Source organism: Drosophila erecta, unplaced genomic scaffold (assembly GCF_003286155.1).
Source record: "Drosophila erecta strain 14021-0224.00,06,07 unplaced genomic scaffold, DereRS2 tig00000000-arrow-pilon, whole genome shotgun sequence".
NCBI lineage: Eukaryota > Metazoa > Arthropoda > Insecta > Diptera > Drosophilidae > Drosophila > Drosophila erecta.
Window position 1 is genome coordinate 23,296,561 of NW_020825194.1, and position 18,764 is coordinate 23,315,324.

Sequence of the window (18,764 nt, forward strand, 5' to 3'; positions counted from 1 at the left end):
TGTTTAGTGTGACCTGAGACCTTACGTCTCCACGGCCGTACGTAACAGCCCTCGAAATGCCGTCGTACTGGCAACGCCGACATGAATTAATTGAATCCAAAATGGCTGAACATTTTTTGTACAGAAGAAGCGTCCAACGAGAGCAAACGCCGTGAGACCGTGTGTTTTCACAGCGAAATACGCCAATAAAATCGCACAAATAGCGCGCCTGCAGCGCGAATACAGAATTGCAGCCGCGTTCGGACGAAATGCGGCACGAATCGCTGGAAAATTCGACGGCCAGACGGAAAAATAGCAGCGAAATTCGAGCGAACGTCGTGTATAAGTAAAACGAAAGTTGTGTCGCTCTGTGCGAAAGAGAGGGAGAACCCAATATTTTTGCAAGCAAGAAGTTGATGGTGAAATAAAAATGTATTAGCCACCCAATTTAAGAGGAGTCAACTTCGAACAAAACTCGGATCTTAAAGAATCAGCGAAAAATCGTTTGTGAACATCATACAACCTCATATCGTTGTTTTTGCTTGCTCGCGTGTAGTTCATGTGTATTGGTGCGCGCGCCCTGAGGATGTGTGCGTGCGTGTAAGCATTGGAATGGATTAACAACCCAAGTAATTCCAAAACAATAATACCGCAGCATAATCGCAATAGTCATGCCGTTCCAAGGCGACAACTTTTAGGGAAACATTCGGTCGGTCGGTCAGTCAATCAAAAATCGGTTGCTATAATTAGCACGCCCACGTTTTAAATTCAACGATCGCCACCAACCGCTTAAGCGGGTAAATCGTAGGACTTCGCAAACATGGATATGGATTTGGAGCAGCTGAAGAACGACTTCCTGCCACTGATCGCCGGGATCAAGCAGGAGCAGTTGGACGCCGTGCCCACGGATGTCCTACCCCAGATGAGCACACCCAGCACGGCTAGCGGTGCGCCCACCACCTCGTCCTTGAGCTCCTCTTCGCTGAGCCTGAGCAATCCCTGCGACAGTGCCGAGAAAAGGGTATGTTCCTAGTCCGTATCACGCGTTACCTATAAGTTGAGGTTAGCAAAAGCCGCCTAATCACACGTGCTTTTGTGGTTGATAACAAACAGCCGGCTCCCTTAATACCTTTTGTCTGCTCAGTGTAAACTTTTGTTTTGGTTTGATTTTGATGCGCTCGTGCTGCGCCCCCTTCTTATCAAGCGTTTCGAGTCGAGTCTCGTGCAAAAGCGTTTGTTATCTTTTTCCCAGGCCAAGGCAAACAAACGCCAGCACACTCACACAACCAAACAAACATCGGGCAATTGCAAGTGTTGTTGTGTTTCACTTTCACGGCCCAGTCCGCGATCTTACACTTACAAATGCGACGCAAGTAAAAAATGCGGAGTAATAATAATAATAAATGCCAGAGCCTATTATCGAACGTTGAACAAATTCTAAAATATGTGCCATTATAAAATATATGAAAGTTGTATATATGAAATATGAAAATAATAAACCGACTAAATGAAAAGCTTAAAATTAAAAATGAACAATTTAAATGATTAATGAGATTTTCATAATTATTTGATATAATCGCATGCACATATTTATTAAATTACCATTTGAGCAATTTTTTTTACTGTGTGAGAAAAGTTTTTACTGTGTAGATGGAGTCTCGTGCCGATGGTCCCCTTTTCTCCTATGGGTGTGAGCAGAGCAAGCTGGTTCTGGGTTGTCGCTACCTCGCTTTCACTCAAGTAGACGAGCTAAGTCAAGATGGTCTCTTCTCTCTGGAATTGGAGATCAGCTGCAACTTGCAGCTGCCACTCTCCAGATGAGCGGCAAGAGAGTGTGTGTGTTTGCTCTCTACTGCTTTTTGTTTGCTCTCCGTCGTGCTTGAGCTGCTCTTAAAGCCACAGTGGAACCTATGTATGTATGTCTTCCCGGTGAAAATATACATCCCTTTCCTTAGTAATAAAAAATACCAATAATATTTTAATTGTTGCAATCATATGAATTTATCGATTGCTAAGATGACTTTGCGTTTCATTGTTATTCCTTCTCTCTTTGTATTAATTACTTATTGTATGGTCACAAAAAATGCCTTAGCTGACCTTGCAATATAACTTTTGTGACTTACCGATTATAACTACCTTAATTTTAACGAAAATTGGTACATTTTAAAGCATGACAATACATTTAAATTCATTTAAATGTATTCAAATGTATTTAATTTCATAACAGATACATTTAAATATATAAATTGAACCCAAACTTTATGAATTGAAATCATCGAATTGTGATTACAATACAGCGAATGTTTTTCACAATTGATAACCACTATAGATGACACTAATTGGATACGATACAATATTATTTGTGCTAAATAAAACGTGTTTACGTTTTCAAGTAATTAAAAATTCGAGCTCTAACTTTCTTCGCGGCATGTGATACTTCTAGTAACGGATGTTTGACTGTATGGAAGACTGAAACTTCTCCTGCAACCGTGCAAATATTCGCCTAGAGTGGGCCTTTTAGAGTGGCCACTCTCTCTTGAACTCAACCAGGGCTTGGGAATGACATGCACTCATTCAATCCGTCCGTCAATCATTCAAACGATTGTGTTTGCTGCGGTCGTTGGGGGCACTTAAGACCCCAAGTCCCTAGCCCCCCTGCTGAATCCCCTCCAGATCAGTTAATGCCCATTTCTGATGCGGGCAAACTATGAAGTGGAAAGTACTTCGCCAAGGCAAGGTGTGGAGTTCAGAATTGATGATGAGGGGGATTTCAAAGGAATAAGTTTTAGATTTTGAGAATCCGGATTTTTTTAAAGATAAATAACATAAATACAATACATTCTTACTTAAAAAACTTATTTCTTAAGGAATGGTTAAATAATAAATATTATGTTATTGGCCTTCATTTATGATCCAGTAACAATTATGCGAACCTTTAATTAGATTTGAATGCTAATTTTTCTTTCAACAAAATTTTTTTCCTCTTCATCGAGTAAATTATTCTTATATGTTTATATACAATGTATGACTTCACAATACTAGTTGTACCAACCAAATACAAACCTCATGAATACATTGCATACATTATGTCGTGAAGTAACTTTTATGAGCGAAAAATACAAAGAGAATTCTCATAAAGAGAGAAGATACAATTAATTATTTTCTATATATGTATGTATGTACTACATACTTTTTTCTTAACCTTTATACTTCCGATTCGGTAAAACATTTAAAATCACTGAAGCTGAACCGAAAAGAGAAACATACATATTCAATTGTAGCTCCTGTCAAATTGCGGGCTTACGGCATTAAAAGTGACAGCTGACGGGGAAGTTCCCGCTGGCGGGCATCCATATGTCATCTCCAAAACAGTGCATCTAAATGCATTTTCCTACCCTCTCCATGAGGCCATATTTAATACACCCATAAATACGTACATACATACATATGTACATGTATAAAGTCAGGCCTTTGTGTGTACCCCATGCATGCGACAGGTTGTAATTAGATTGCTTGACACCGAAATAAATGAAAACCCAAAATCGTACGACGCCATTTTGTGTTAGATACCGACGAGACCCGAAACGAATTCTTAGAATCGGCCTTTAATGATGTACAATTAACTTTAATTTGATGAGAATATGCAAGCAAAGCAAAACGAGGAGAAGGCAAAGTGCCGATAGTCAGACATCGGTGCTAGGAAACCCCAACCCTCAAAAATAAAAGTCGTTAAATGCACAACAAAAATAAAGTTTTTAATTAACTTGATTACCCTGCAATAAGGGCGGGTATATCTTGGAAAATGATTCACTTTTCTCGACCTACCTACCTGGCACTAATGCAACCATCCGTTTTTTCAAAATGCCTGGATTTTGAAGAACCTAGTATAGTCAACCATCCCCTTTTTGATTCTATTAAAATTTATAATTGGATTTTATAAACTTTTAAAGCTTAAAACAGTCTGTATACATATTACAGATTTTCTGACTAAGCTTAATTCAATGTGACACTAAATAATCAAAATATTTTTTTCAGTCAGAGGTCGCTTTTCTCGGGGAAATGTATTAAAACAACATTTCGTTGCGTGGTGGTTACATCCAGCTATCTACCTTTTATAGTTTCCGAGATCTCTATGTTTAATGATCCTGAGGAAGACTATATATATGTATATTTATTTTACTGTGTCTGAAACGTTTCTTTCTACCTGTTATATACTTTACGGTCTGCTTGACTTCACAGATTCTTTCTCTTAGTTCAGGAACGCTTGATTAGAACCAACCACAAAAATATATTTTTTTTAAAATGTTAATAACTTTATAACTTGAAAGGTGGCTCCGTTTAGGGACGTCCTTCTGTTTACCCAAGATATACACATTTTAATTGGTTTTCCGGGCAGTCAGTGGGCGTAAGGCCGCCCTAATCCATCGACATCCAGTGCGTAATTAAAGTTGACTGCGACTGCGGGATCAGTGCGGATGGACGGAATCGGATTGGAACTGAAAATGGGAATGGGAGTGGTGTAGGTGTGGAGGTGGTGTTCGTTGGCAACATGTGTACGCTGGTCGCACTCCTGTGCGGGGATTAGGTGCTACACAGGACATAATCCGATCACAAAAAGCGGATTATAACGCACAGCAACAAAAATGGTGCAGTCGGGCGGCAGTGGCAAAGGAAAACCCAACTGATGCTACTTTAAAGTAGAGCGTTTTTGTCAGTGGAGGGGAAATGCAGAGGGCAAAGTTTTATAAGCTGCATAAGTCCTGAGAAACGAGACTGTCTGATTTCCTACCATCCTACGGCAACAGACAGCAGATGTAAGCAGATTTCTGAGTTGCGTCAGCTTGTACAGTTGCCGCCTTGGCACGCCCCCTGATATGCCTACGCCCACGTCCCGGTATCATATCGGTTATAATATTGCTATTCCTGCAACTGGCGTCACGATTTTCGGGCCCCCTGCTGTCTGGAAAGTCTTACCGGTTTGTGTATCTACATCAGCGGGGAGTCGCCATTTTGGAAAACACTCGTACTCGTAGTTCGTGCACACTCCATCCAATCCATATATATGTACATATTATGGTGTATACGTGTCTGCTGATGGCCTCCGGGAGCAGGAACAATTGCATCGGGCACAAAAAGAACCGCAAACCGCATCAGCAGCAGCAACAGAAACAGCGGCTGTGACGGCTTTGGTAAGCTCCAGAGACCGAGGGCCACCGGCTCGTCGGACCAACGTAACCACAACGCCCTGCCCTGGCCACCGCCAATGCAACCCGACGCAACCCTCGACCGTCGTCTGCAGAAGCAGCAGCAGCGCTGGGGTCCAAAATCCGGGGACCAGTCGACAGCTCAGTCCGTTCATTAGTTTGCGGTTTCCTGGTTTCGTTTCGGTTGGCTCCACGTCTTTTAGTCCCCAGCAAAAGATTTTCGATACTGAATTTACGCTCGCAACATGATTGGGAGTAATAATTATTATACTTTCCGTTCTGTACCTAGTCAAGTTTTCCCAACCCAAACATTGACTTTAAGCACGAATCCGTAAAACTCGCAAAAGAGAATATCAAAACTGGTTTTCGTTCGGGACCTGAAAATAAAATGGCGTTTTTTATGTAGAAATAGCCTTATTTCATTTAACTCCGAAACTAATTAAGGTAAGACTATCATAATGGTTTGGGTTAGCCAATGCCAACCATAGTCGGAACCAAATAACAACTCATAATGGTATCATCCAACTTTCTTCCGTTTCGTTCGTCCGTCCTTCAATTTTGTTTATATTTAATTAGCTTCTTGCTTTTAAAGTAAACATTTCATTATGGGGCCAGAAAACAGCTGTGTAAATATGCTACAAATTGCCAATTTTCCATACAAATGGAGTACAGCTTATTAGATGTTAAACAGATCATGATAAGTGATAGCCTTAAATTGGTATTGTAGAGCATTGAAGCACTATTAAGTTCCCTTTGATCAGGGAGGTTCGGTAACTATCTTCCAAAGAATCTAATCGATCAACTCATTTAACAAACGACCCTTGGCTGCCATTACAATCTCAATGAATCACTTTATTACAACCTGCTGGATGTGTCATTCTCGGTTGGAAGTTACACTTATCAGCGCCATTACGGATCCCCTAAGTCGCAACCAAAGGGTCTGTCACATGATGACAGTTCTGTGAAAAAGCAATTTTATTTATGAACATCAACCCAGTCAACTCCCTTCGGTTAGGACCTGTACCTCACCAGTTGCGACAGCTTTTAATGGGTTCCATCGATTTTCTCATAAAATAAACCAAAACTTTTCTGTTCGTGCCATTTACGATTTCCATACAATTAAATCTTTACGACTGAAGCGATGTGGCTTGAGACATTCGAGCAAAGAAAACGAAGGATACAAAAGTATATTTAATGGGTTCCGTCATAAACAGCCCCTTTTATGGGAAGACCTTAAAATACAGCTTTTCAAAATTTCCAAAAAATATTTCAGAAATATATAGTCTGGGAATACCTCAAGCACTTGAGTTTTTCAGAAAATGTTGGATATATGTACATATGTATATAGGTAAATAAAAGGAAATGACGAGTGTCATTAGCCTTTTTCTCCATTACTGTGTGTGTATCTGCGTAAATCCGTAATCATGGTTTTTATGAAACCATTTCTACAGAAATGTATATTTATGTACAGTACACATACTTTTTTGGTGGCTTAAATTGCGTTATGAAATGTAATGTCGGGTCATTAGGGTTTGCCCATTAGGTGGGTTTCGGGTGGTTCAGCACCCTGTTCGTGTTCCTCCAACTCCTGAGCGGAAATTGCAGCGACGTTGGCCGGATATGTCCGCGATTAAACCGAATGGCCAATGGTCCAAAATGGCGATGCTTCTCTCGCTTCCTCCGCCCTTGTCCATTGGTAGGAGATACGAATCCGATTTGAAGTGCTCCTAACGATTTGAAATTCGTATTTGGATTGGAATGCTTTTAATGCGTGTACGATGCTTCTCGCTGCGTCTGGATATTTACAATTTTATTTATTTATGTTGAACTCGTGGATTGGGTTTGTTTATATGGACATCTGGCGGTGGCCTCGCCATTAATATTTATCAGCTGCTGCACCTTTCCCGGCCCTGCAACTCGGTTCACTTCCCAATGGCGTCGCATAAATCGCAACCAGCTTTGAACTGACACGCCCCTCGAACGCCCCTATTTTCTCTGAACTCGCTTGGCTCACAAGTTCCAGGTACAATCAAGTTTTTCGCTTTTATTATGGGGAGTATAATATATTTTATACGGCTCTATCTGCCGCCGTCTTCTTCGTTCCCTTTCCATCTTTTCTACCAATTTATGGCGGCCATTTTGGAGAGGTGGTGTCTTTGAAATTTTAGTTTATGGCAAAGTCTCATAAATATTTCAAGAGCAAGTTTCGTCTTCATCGCTCCCGCTCGATATAAACCTGGCATATTTATAATAGTGTGCGAGGGAGCCGGGGCTTTTATAGGGGGATGAAAGAGAAAAGCATCATGAGGTTCATGGACTTTGATGTGCCAGTCTGCCACCTGAGTCCCACTTCTCGGTGAAGAAGTTCTTTTGAGTGCTTTATGTATGTTCCATAATCCCGATTGCTCACTTGCTTGGCGGTGAGGTATTTATAGACCCAGTCAATTACAGCGGATTCAATTTAATCGAATGCGATTTGGCCCTGATCCATTGAACATTGGGCGCCATTACTATTGTTATCATATTTGAGTTCCATATCACATTGTTCACCCCCAAAGAATCTCGGAATTTATTCACTCGCCTCTACATATCTGGGAAGCATTTCGAATTTGATTACTTTGATCAGACCTAATGAACCGGTGACCATATCGATGAAGCATATCGAATGGATCCGCCATGCCCAAGACGAGTAACTGCGGCGAATGAACCTTGAATGGAAAGCGTAACGAACTACATGCAATTACTTTCCATTTGCGTAAATTATACATTTAAATTAGGTGTTGGCATTTCCTTTAAAGGTACTTCTTCTTCTACCAATCTGATCAGATATTCTTCGTCACGTTTTACGGGCAGATGAATGACGCCTTAGCCATTGTCCAAAATGTGTATCCAGCAGAAATCCTAAACGTAATTAATTTTCTGCTTTTGTTGTATCAAAGGATTTTCCCTGCCGTCCGAGAGTTCAAAGTACATGTACGTACACATATGCCCGTGCCATCTGATGCCTGCCGTTTTGTGTTGTAAATTTGCAAAATAAACGAAATTGACGTAGGAGCAACAATAAACAAGTGATGGCCGGCCATCATCAACCGGCATCCAGCCGTCTGAAATCCGAAGAAACTCCAAAAGGACCAGCATCATTGGGCTTCATCTCTATCTGAAATCACCATTTAACCAGCAGGACGACAGACCTCCCATGATGCACGTCTCATATTGCACTGATTTATGGCCGGGTCAGTGGGCGGTGGGGTGCGTATGTGGCAGGAATTGGTTGTCCGTGGGTGGGAAACCACCCAAAAGTGCAACACGACTTCTGCAAGTGCACGTCGAACGACATCGACCACCCACAGGGTCTCCAAAGAGACTGGCAGAATATTTTCAACTTTCCACAAATTGCATTTAAATAAAACTTAATTAAATTTTAAGCCTACCTGAACTCTGACAAGGAATACCTTTATGAGGCCAGGACCACAGAATGGGTCGGTGATTGCAAACTGAGGATATAGTGGAATCCAATTGGGCGGTATAATTACACATGGGACTTACTACATTAACTGAAACAAGATTCATATAACTGCAAATTACGTTTGCTGTGTACAAACTTCGTTATAAGTACATAAGTCGATCTGGCCACGACCTTTTGTCCGTATCAACGATAAAAGCTAGATAGTTAGCTAGATAGATAAAAAGCCAGCTATATATAGATAGCTAGAATCCGCGCAGCGCAAGATTGTTGCAGGAGATTGCCATGTCTAAAGCCCAAAATCCGCCCAAAACTGTCACGCCCACACTTTGATTCTTTAAAATGTTATTATATGTCTTTTCTGTTTCTATCGAAATGCCAAAATCGTTTTCGCCGCGCCTACTCGAATGCCTACAAACAAGAAAAACGCTTTCACGCCCACAATTTTTTAAATTTTATAATTTTTCTTGCCAAGTTCTATCGATAACCGTGCGTTATGGGCGTTTGTGTGCATTGAATGGGTGTGGTATTGTGGCAAGAAAAATAAATTTAAATTTAAAAATCGGAATTTTTGCCCCGTTTGAAGGAGTTAAGGTGGGCGTGTCAATGTTTTTCAACAAACTTGCGTTGCACCGGTGGCACTGCATTCAGCATGATTATTGCGAAATATTTATCAAATATATTTTTACTTTTACTCCCTTTGTAACTATAGAATTACTTTGCTTCGTAAGTAGATGGTCAGCTAACATGTCTATAGGAAAGCATTACTAAGTAGCAATAATTACATCCGTTTTTGTTTTCAACTATAATCAGTAGAGTTTTAATTGAAATCTTTTCAGCTACCAATTAACAAGCTTTGTCCGTGCTGCTTATCTGCATCTAAACTAAACGATTATGCCATTTATAAAAGTGTCAATCACATTTTATTATACACTTTTAATCACCTTTTCTCTGCCTACTTTTTAATCTGCCTTCTAATAACCCAACTATTGTATAAGCGCAGTAGGATCGATTTGAGTAGTTTCTCTAGGAAGGGCTTTTTCTTTCGGGAGTGCCTTCGACATATCCAAAAATCTCTGGGCTTTGACACAGGAATTCGTTCTGATGGAGGGCCGTGAACAACTTAATGGAATTATGGCGGCCTCAGAAAATGGATTTCGAATGTGAAATGTGTCGAAAAGTTGTCAGTTTGGACTTTTAACCGATTCTGGTCTTGTGACAGCGTGAAACCTGTGGAAAAAAAGAGAAAGGGGAGAGTGTGTTCGAGTGAGAGGGCGTGTGGCGCGAACAGTGGCGAACTGCAGTTGTGGAACTTCTTTCATTTAATTTCAGCAACAAAGTTTTCTGTGTGACTAACGAGACTGAAACTTTTTCGAAAATAAATTTGAAATTAAATTTTGCTAAAGCCTTTTAAAGTCCGTTGCCAAGCCAATCGAGAGATGTGGGGAAGTTGGATGGAAAGTGGGGAAAACTTTTCACAATTTACTTTCATCAAAATTACATCAATCATAAATGCACTCATTCAGTCGTTGTCATGTCGCCATTCCATCAATTCCCATTTCTAGAGCTTCGTGCGGATGTTTTTGTGTGTTGTTGCCTCAGTCTAGTTGCCATTCTGCTGTAGTTGCTCTTGCTGGGCATCCTTTCAACAATTTTTAATTGAAATTGATTTAGAGTTATTTTTGCCTTCGACTTTTTTTTCCTTTATTTTGGTTTATTTCGTGTGAGCGTGCTGTTTTTCGATGTGCGTGGCAAACTAATGGTCTACGTGATTGGCGGCTTTCTGTATAATGGAGGAAAACTGCCAAAAATGTAATGGGTTTAAGATGAAACTTCGTTTTCTCTTATTTCTAATTGCAATGCTAAAAGTATAAAGAGCTCGGCTTTTATGAATTTATCATATGTATATCTTTAAAAGCCAGAACCGAGGGATTTATATCTTGAATTCTCCTACCCTAAAGCTCAAATTTGGAGTAACAGGATGTTGATATTAGACCCAAGTCGGCTTCATTTTCCATTCGAGCGACTTGCTTGATTGAAAAATCTATTAATTCGCATTACTTGCAGAAAAACATTCTTTAAATTCTTGCCACATGTTGCCCGCCATTTATTCGGATGGGATGCTACGGACATAGATATACACACACATGCTTTAATGGCATATAAATATATATGCATCGCTTTGTAGGTGCGGACCGAGAAAACAAGTTTGCTACCCGCTTCCAGTTGCGTCAAGTCATTGCGATGCGATGGAAACATGGGGGTAGCAGCTGGTTTTTCGCCACATTTATAATGGCCTGCTCTCTGGGCCAGTGCCGCGGGTCTTGGGCAACTCTAAGTGGGTTGCGCGGCACCGATCCGAACCGCCGAACACTAGCCGAACCTAACCGATCCAAGTCCGATGCGAGTCCGAACCGCGGCGAGAAGGTCGCGGGGATGGGGACAGGCCCATGATGAATGGCTTTCAAGTGGGACGCAGCCTTCTGAGCACCGAGACGCCTCCACTTCGACACGCCCTGCACACAGCTCCACTGGTTGGACGCCCACTTACAATGTACGTCAAAATTATAGTTGTGGGAGTATGAAAATCAATAAAAGTATGAATTTCGATGTATCACTATAAATGTTTTCGCTTGTTATTAGATTTTATGTTCAATAACCTTGTATATTCGGAATCTCACTATTGTTTGTGTGCATCTCCTTAAATTGTTAAGCTCGGATTTTCAAAACAGCGATCTAAAACTTGTTAGTCATCGGACAGATTACGTTTGTTCCATAATTGCAGGGCTTACTTATTTAGAAGCACTAAAAACACTGTAAAAAAAAATTTGCCAGGTGTGGGGTTCGAACCCACGCTCTCTCACGAGAACCAGAGCTTAAATCTGGCGCCTTAGACCGCTCGGCCAACCTGGCTATGTGTTTTCCCTAATTCTAAGTACAATATATACAAAAACGAAATAAAATTGTATTTATATTCAGTTCTTTTAACCTTTTAACCTCGTTTTCATGTGCTCAAAAAGTGTATAATGACTTCTTCCCTCCTAGACATTCATTTCGTGCTGTGTATATATACTCTACAAGTTATGTTAAACATATTACGCTAACCGCAACTGTACTTGCCACAAAATGGATGTTTCTTGTATGATTTATGAGCGCCCGCCGAGCCGTTTCGAAAGTAGCGAAATGAGCTGGCTCTGGAGAAAACTGAGGCAGGCGAAACTTTCTTTCGGACGGAAGATGGATCGCCGGATCGACTGGGATCCATGTGCTAAAATAATGTGCGCTGCAGTTACACCCAGCCAGAATCCCTATCGCTCATCTCCCCCTTTGCCGGCGTTGCAATGTCCGGTCTCGAGTCCGGATTTCGGTTCTCCTTCGGCCTGTCGTGGCGCATTCATCAATGTCCGTGGCGCTTCCGTTGGTATATGTATTCACTGTACTTTGTACTCTGTGCGGCTGCATGTAAAACACTCGCACACCAATGCAACAATCTTTATCGAGCACAAACATAATCAATCAATTGGATTTATGTGCTCCAACTGAAGATAAAACTAATCAATCTTCGCCCAGCGACATTCGGAGACAGAGTTGGGGACGCCCGGCAATGGTGGCCATGGGGAGACGTTGGCTACGCTTCGGAATCCCAGTTTTCAGCTCCAGCACAGTTATTTTTCAGCCCCTCTCAAAAGTGGTTGCTATTAATTGTAAAGAAGTTTCGAGGCTGCGACGTTGAGAGTTGATCTTGGCCACTTGTATTGAGTAAATGTAATTTCCGGTCTCAAAGTTCGAGGCAGATAAGCCTCCCTACCGATACGGCGGATGGTTTACATAACCATTTAAATCTCAACGCTAAGTAGTGCTAGGTAGTTGCAAAAGGTCATTTTATTTGATTATAGTTGTTGCAATAGGACTTAAGTCATGGTTTTTGACAAGCTTCAAAATTTCACTCAAAAACTTAATTATAGTAGAAAAATAATTGTAATCGTCTCATACGTCAGAAGATTATGTTTTGGGAATTACTCCCATAAATCGTTCATCAACGTTATCTTGATGGAAAAAGATAAGATAAGATAGGGTATATTTAGCGCAGTGAAAGTACTGTCCTTCAATAACCTTCTCTTATAGCGTAATGACCCTGTAATAAAAATTATCCGGCTAGCCTTATCTAACGGTTTACTGTCGATTGAAGGACGACTTTAGAGGTTTTTAAGAACTGATACGCGATATGTTGCAGACAAATGTAATACAATTAGGGTATTGGAAATGGATCCTACATCAAAATACAATCTAGATATATGACGATTTATTAATAAAATTAACTATAATAAGAAAAACAGTTTAGTAACGTATGCTCCCTTATTTTCATTACAGTCGGAGTCAAACTCTTCCGCATCAGCCAAGTTCACTCTTTTTAAGTGCGTTTACTGCGCTCAACTGCTCGGATCCAATGATCGACCCAAGCTGTTAGAATGTCTCCACGTGGCCTGTGCCCAGTGCGTGAGCACCAAGTTCTCGGAGCTGGACCGCTCTCTGCCACCATTGATCCATTGCCCGGTATGCGACAATGCGTCGCAGCAGGAGTTCATCGTGGACAATCAGTTCCTCATTGAGCAGTGCACCGCCGGAGACAGTGGTGATGGGGTCGGGCTTCTGGGTTTGACTGGCGAGGGTCAGAAGAGCTCCGCTGCGGCGAGCATCCAATGCAGCAGCTGCTCCGATGGTGCGGTAGCCACGTCGTGGTGCGTTGACTGCTCGGAGTATATTTGCGACAGTTGTGTGCAGGCTCACCAGCGCCTGAAGATCACCAAGGACCACACGATCAAGCCCAAAGACGAGGCCAACAACGAGCAGCTGGCCGGAGCTGCCGGGGTGGACAAGCTGCACATGTGCCAGTTGCACCCGCAGGAGAAGCTTTCTCTGTTTTGCGAGACCTGTGACAAGCTTACTTGTCGTGATTGTCAGTTGAGCGACCATCGAGATCACAAATACAAGTTTGCCCACGAGATTGCCACGGAATCACGACAGGCGCTGTCCACCCTTGTTTCCGAAATCAACTACAAACGCTTCCTTCTCTCCTCGGCTACCAAAGTGATCGATGACCGTCAACAGCTGATCCACGACAAGAAGAAGGACCTCATTAAGGAGATCACAGCCATGGCGGTGAAAATCACCAATACGGTTAATACCCGAGGCAAGCAGCTAATCATGAGATTGAACGAGGTGTGCGATAGTAAACTCAAGGTGCTGGTGGAAAAGAAGGAGACGCTGCAGTTGCTGTCCGACAACACGGACCACTGCATTGATTTCATGCAAAATGCTTTGGAGAAGGGCAGTGATTTCGCCATCCTCTCGAGCAAAAAGTCTCTGGTGCGTCACCTGCAGAAGCTTAAGTGCCAAAGGGCGGATATCCCCAACCCGGAAATCCCAGTGCGCATTCAGGTTCAGCTTAACCAGGTTTCCGATCTGCAGAAGGTAATCTCGCAGCTGGGCATCATCATCGTGGATGGCAAACCATATCCACCCACGCCCTCGCCCAACGGAACCCCTCAGCCGCAGCATCCACCGCGCCAGCCTCCCAGCCCAAACATGGCCCCACCCTTGCGTCCTGGTCTTCCACCTGGAATGCCCGCTGGCCTCTCACCGAACGGACCGCCCGTCAACTTCGGACCGCAGAACGGACCGCCGCTCTACAGCAATGCTGCCCAGCAGCAGTTCAACAATCTGTCCATGAGTCGCTCCTTTCCGGGTGACGGGTCAGGTAAGGGTATGAATGATTTTTATTTTTATTTATTTATTTATATATTTATTTATACAACGCCAACTTGAATATAAAACGAGAGAGAATGCTAAAGTTACCCGTTACTCAGCTAGTGGGAGTCCGAACGAGAAAGTTCAACATTTTTGTTTATATCGATAGGAATTGAAAAGTCCAATGATAATCAAGAGGGTCGAAAACGCTTCCTTCTATTTATTACGTAATATTCAAGGAATCTAGTATAAGCTTTTACTACAGGAGTAACGGGTATACAAAAGAGGCCAAACTTTTACTACTAAATACATATATAGTGTATTAAGTTTCTTTCGTCAGTGTTTTGTTATTTTAATGATTTACAAACTGCACGGAGGAGCAAGCTAGCTTTCCCAGAAAGACGCTACCTCCTTCCAGACAGTGGGAGTTATAATTTGGCGGACAGCTTTGTAATGGAATTTTGTCTGTGTTGCAGTTCGCTTCGGGGGAATGCCGCCAGTGGGCATGCAGCGACACGGACAACCGCACGTGAGCTCCTCCACACATCCGCAGAATATGGGTAAGTGCCAAAGGCGGACTTCGAAGTACCAGGCTAGGTGGAAAATTAATTTTCTGTTCGCGCAATTTCAGACATCAGCTTGCGGGGTTTGCTGAACAACCAGGCGGCACAGAGCCCGAATGCCCACATGGCGTTCAATGGACCGCCCAGCTATCCGGGTGGGCCGCAAGGAGCCCCGGCGCCGGCTCACCAACCGATGGGCCCGCAGATGCGTCCGCATTTTATGCCCGGCCAGCAGGGTTTCTCACAGGGCGGTGGTCCAGGAGGCGGTCCGCGGGACGCCAACTTTATGAACAGCAACGCGCGCTTCCAGTCGCAGTACCAGCGTATGGCCAACCACGCTCAGCAGGCGGCGGCTGCAGCGGCCATGGCCGGAGCGGCGGGGGGCGGAGGCGGCCAAATCCCTTCACCGGGTGCGCTGCAGCGACCCCAAATGATGTCCAATCCCATGCAGAATGTGGGTGCCATGCAGAATGTAAGTTTACAGAACAGAACTTTCATAATAATCAATGCGGCGAATTAATCTTTCCCCTATTTTTCGTTCCACAGTCGTTGGGGTTTCATGGGAGCCAGGCTGGCTTTAATACCGGCCCACCGCAGACCTCCCCGCAGTTAGGCGGCGGAGGCATGCACAGCCTGGCCAAGTGGCACATCCCACAATCCGCGCAACAGTCGAACAGTGAGTAATTGAATTAAACTCCTCAAACCCAATTGATTTACTTATATATCTAAATTTATTCTCATCCAAATTCAAGTTTGATGAAATTTTCAAATGCTTTTGACAAGGTTTTCTTATTACCCATCAATTATTTTGCGCCTCATTTTAGTGTGTTCGCAACAAGGTCCCCTTTTGCCTTTTGCGAATGGCCGGCAGACATCGGAAAATTTTAAAATCTCACTCAAATCTCCAAACACGCTCAAAAATAGCACCCCGCCCAGCCTGGGGGGCGGTGGTGCGAGTCATCCGGGCCACGGAAACGGCTCCTCCAGCGCCCAACTGAACGCAGCTGCTTTGGGATTGGGACCAGCAGTTTCGATACTCTCAAACGTCACCTCGACGAATCCAAAGACGCCCAGTCCCAGCACCCATGAGGTGGGTCTATATATTGGTGTCTTGAATGTCGTTCGCTAATCTCCTTCTCATTAATAGAACACCAAGGACTTCACCGAACCCATTGACAAGGTGCGGGATGACTCAATCAACGATCTGATTGCAACCATAGCCAAGCTGGACTCAAATGGGGTGCAGGTGTTGCCGGAGGGTCGCACAAAGACCACATCGCCGCAGGTGCACAGCTCTACGGATCTGTCCAACACACAGGAAGGTAAGTTTACTCACCGTGGTCCGCCTGCAGATGCTTCATGTGCGTGTGGCGTTGTAGTTGCCAAATCTGATGTTCGAGTCATATCCAAACGGTGGTGGAAATCAATTTGTTTATGTCCTTGAATGCTTATTACCTACTTATGTTCCAACCATCAGCCTTAATACGTTAGTTTAGTTTTAGATTTTGGTGAAGGTTGAATACTGATTTGTGTGGAGTTTTGTTTGTGGTTGGGAACGCTACGCTGCATCATTACCATTAGTTTTGCTTGCAAGCTTACCAAATAAAAATTCTAAAATTCTCATAACTTTGCTCTCTTTATTTCTATTTTCAAAATAAACTCGATTTCCAAATAAAATACAAACGCGCCATAAACGAACGACACGAATAAATTACTAACAATTGAATCAATTTCAAACCAACACTCCAACACACTCAAACCAACTCGTATTAATCAACAACAATGCGTACACGACACACCCACATGAACACACACCCGAACCATGAATGCGAACCAAAAACTAATCATATCAGTTAATAATAAAAACGAACAAAAAGATGATCCCAACGAGGACTGGTGCGCTGTCTGTCTGGATGGAGGCGAGCTGATGTGCTGCGACAAATGTCCCAAGGTTTTTCACCAGAACTGTCACATCCCCGCGATCAGCTCGCTGCCGGACGAAAGCGAGAGCTGGCAGTGCCTACTGTGCGTTAACCTCAAGGAGCTGACAAAGACGGAGGGAAGTGAAAAGAGCTCCTCCGGCGAGCTGAGCGCGCTGGAGCTCCGCATCCTGCAGCGCATCTGTCTAGAATTGTACTGCCAGTACGAGCAGAGCCTCAACTTCCGGGAGCCTGAGTCACCAGCCAATACATCCTACTACGAGATTGTCTCCAGGTAAATTGTAGCGAAAAGTCTTTAGATGGCTAAGGGTATATGTGACACAAATGATTTAAAATTTTATATTTTAATATTTAATTACCCATTACAGTCCCATGTCGCTAGATGTTATTCGCACCCGCCTGGATCCATCCAGCCCCAACCACTACAAGGACATTGCAGGCTTCGTGTCCGACGTGCGTTTAATATTCTCCAACACGTACCTCTTTTATCAAGTGAGATTAATATTAATACAGACATATTTGCGATCCCTACTTATGAACTAATTTTCGGCTAGGAGGACACGAAAACTTACTCCAATGCCAAGTATTTGGAAAACTTCTTTGAGGAGCAGCTGGCTAAGTGGTTACCGCAATTTGAGGGCAGCAAGCCGCTGGGTAAGCGCAATACCTCAAACTCCCCGGCGCTGTTAGGTGTGAATGCAACTGGTTCGCCGTCGCCCATCGAGAACGGACGAAAGAGTTGCGGATCGGCATCATTGGGTGAAAGCGATGGTGGCTGCTTGCCGGCCAAGAGGGCGAGACGGTCGGCGCACGAATAGAACGAGCTAATGCCCGGCGGGAAGGGCAAAGACGGGGAGCAGCCGGAGGAGACGGGACAAGAACGTCGCCAGGAGCAGGAGCACCAACTGCCTGGTTTCCTAGAGGAGATGGACCTGGAGATGCCGCAGCGGCCGCACAGCTTGGGCAGTAATGTAATCCAAGAGAGCGCCGATTATGTTCTTCAGTTATTGCACGCGTATGCCGCAGCATTTGGACTGTAGATGCACATGCTACATATCCAATTTCTCCGCTTACGTAGACTTCGTTGTTTTTAAAGAGAAATCGATCCGTAGGCTTTCCCCACAAACGTGAGACACACTTACATCTAAGCAACTAGACCTAAAAAAGCAGAGGCGCCCATGTTCTGAAATATTTAAGAACTCAGTTGTAAATAGTAAAACCAAGCCAGTCATTTGATATGATTTTATTTTTACGTACAATGGAATAAATTGAATCCTTGGGCGATCGAGAATTTAAATGAGATATGTTTAGCTAAATTTTAAGTGTTGAATATCCATAAACATTGATATAAATATAACTATAAATATGTATACCTTTCTTTAGGGATCCACTAGAGATTAAAGTGATTAGGTGTAAGTGTTCAAGTTCGAGTGAAATTGTCATCCTTTTTTCACCGATTTGTATTTTGGATGGAACCTATCTTTGTTGGAATTGTATTTACTTTTGTGATAGCGAAAAACAATAAGATGAACAAATTACCGATTATTAATATATATTATTATTACCATTAAATTAAATACTGTGGCAAAGTTCTACAATTATTTCGAATTTGACATGTACGATATTTATTGACCGCTAACCATCCATCGGTAGAATCTAATTAGGACGCCTGTGTGCAGCCCTAAACTCCTGCTCACCCCAAAAAAACAGCATACATTCGTATACCACATAAGAAGACATTTGAAATAAGTTAGCTGCATTCTAGCCCTCTAAGTTCCGCAGATGAATCAAACCCTTCAAATATGAGTAAGCAAAATTGATGTTTGAATGTTGTACGTTTGACGTAATAGCATACAGTAGGTGTAAG

At 42.9% G+C, this 18,764-nt stretch overlaps 1 protein-coding gene and 1 non-coding gene across 8 annotated transcripts; one reads left to right on the forward strand and one right to left on the reverse strand.

Moving 5' to 3' along the window:
- Nucleotides 1-78: 78 nt before the first annotated feature.
- On the forward strand, nt 79-18,409 carry LOC6553749 (transcription intermediary factor 1-alpha). Of its 7 annotated transcripts, none has more exons than XM_001979374.3 (10): nt 79-1,000; nt 13,018-14,410; nt 14,871-14,954; nt 15,026-15,429; nt 15,504-15,633; nt 15,782-16,047; nt 16,105-16,279; nt 16,811-17,171; nt 17,266-17,389; nt 17,452-18,409. In XM_001979374.3, the coding sequence occupies exons 1-10, from the start codon at nt 800-802 to the stop codon at nt 17,713-17,715; spliced, it is 3,402 nt and encodes a 1,133-aa protein (XP_001979410.3). In that variant the 5' UTR covers nt 79-799; the 3' UTR covers nt 17,716-18,409. The 7 variants fall into 7 exon arrangements, with proteins under 7 accessions (XP_001979410.3, XP_026838429.1, XP_026838447.1 ...); XM_026982628.1 differs by having other exon boundaries at nt 17,455-18,409; XM_026982646.1 differs by having other exon boundaries at nt 16,835-17,171.
- On the reverse strand, nt 11,476-11,559 carry Trnal-uaa. The gene has a single exon. It is a non-coding gene; the product is annotated as a tRNA-Leu (tRNA).
- Nucleotides 18,410-18,764: the final 355 nt, after the last annotated feature.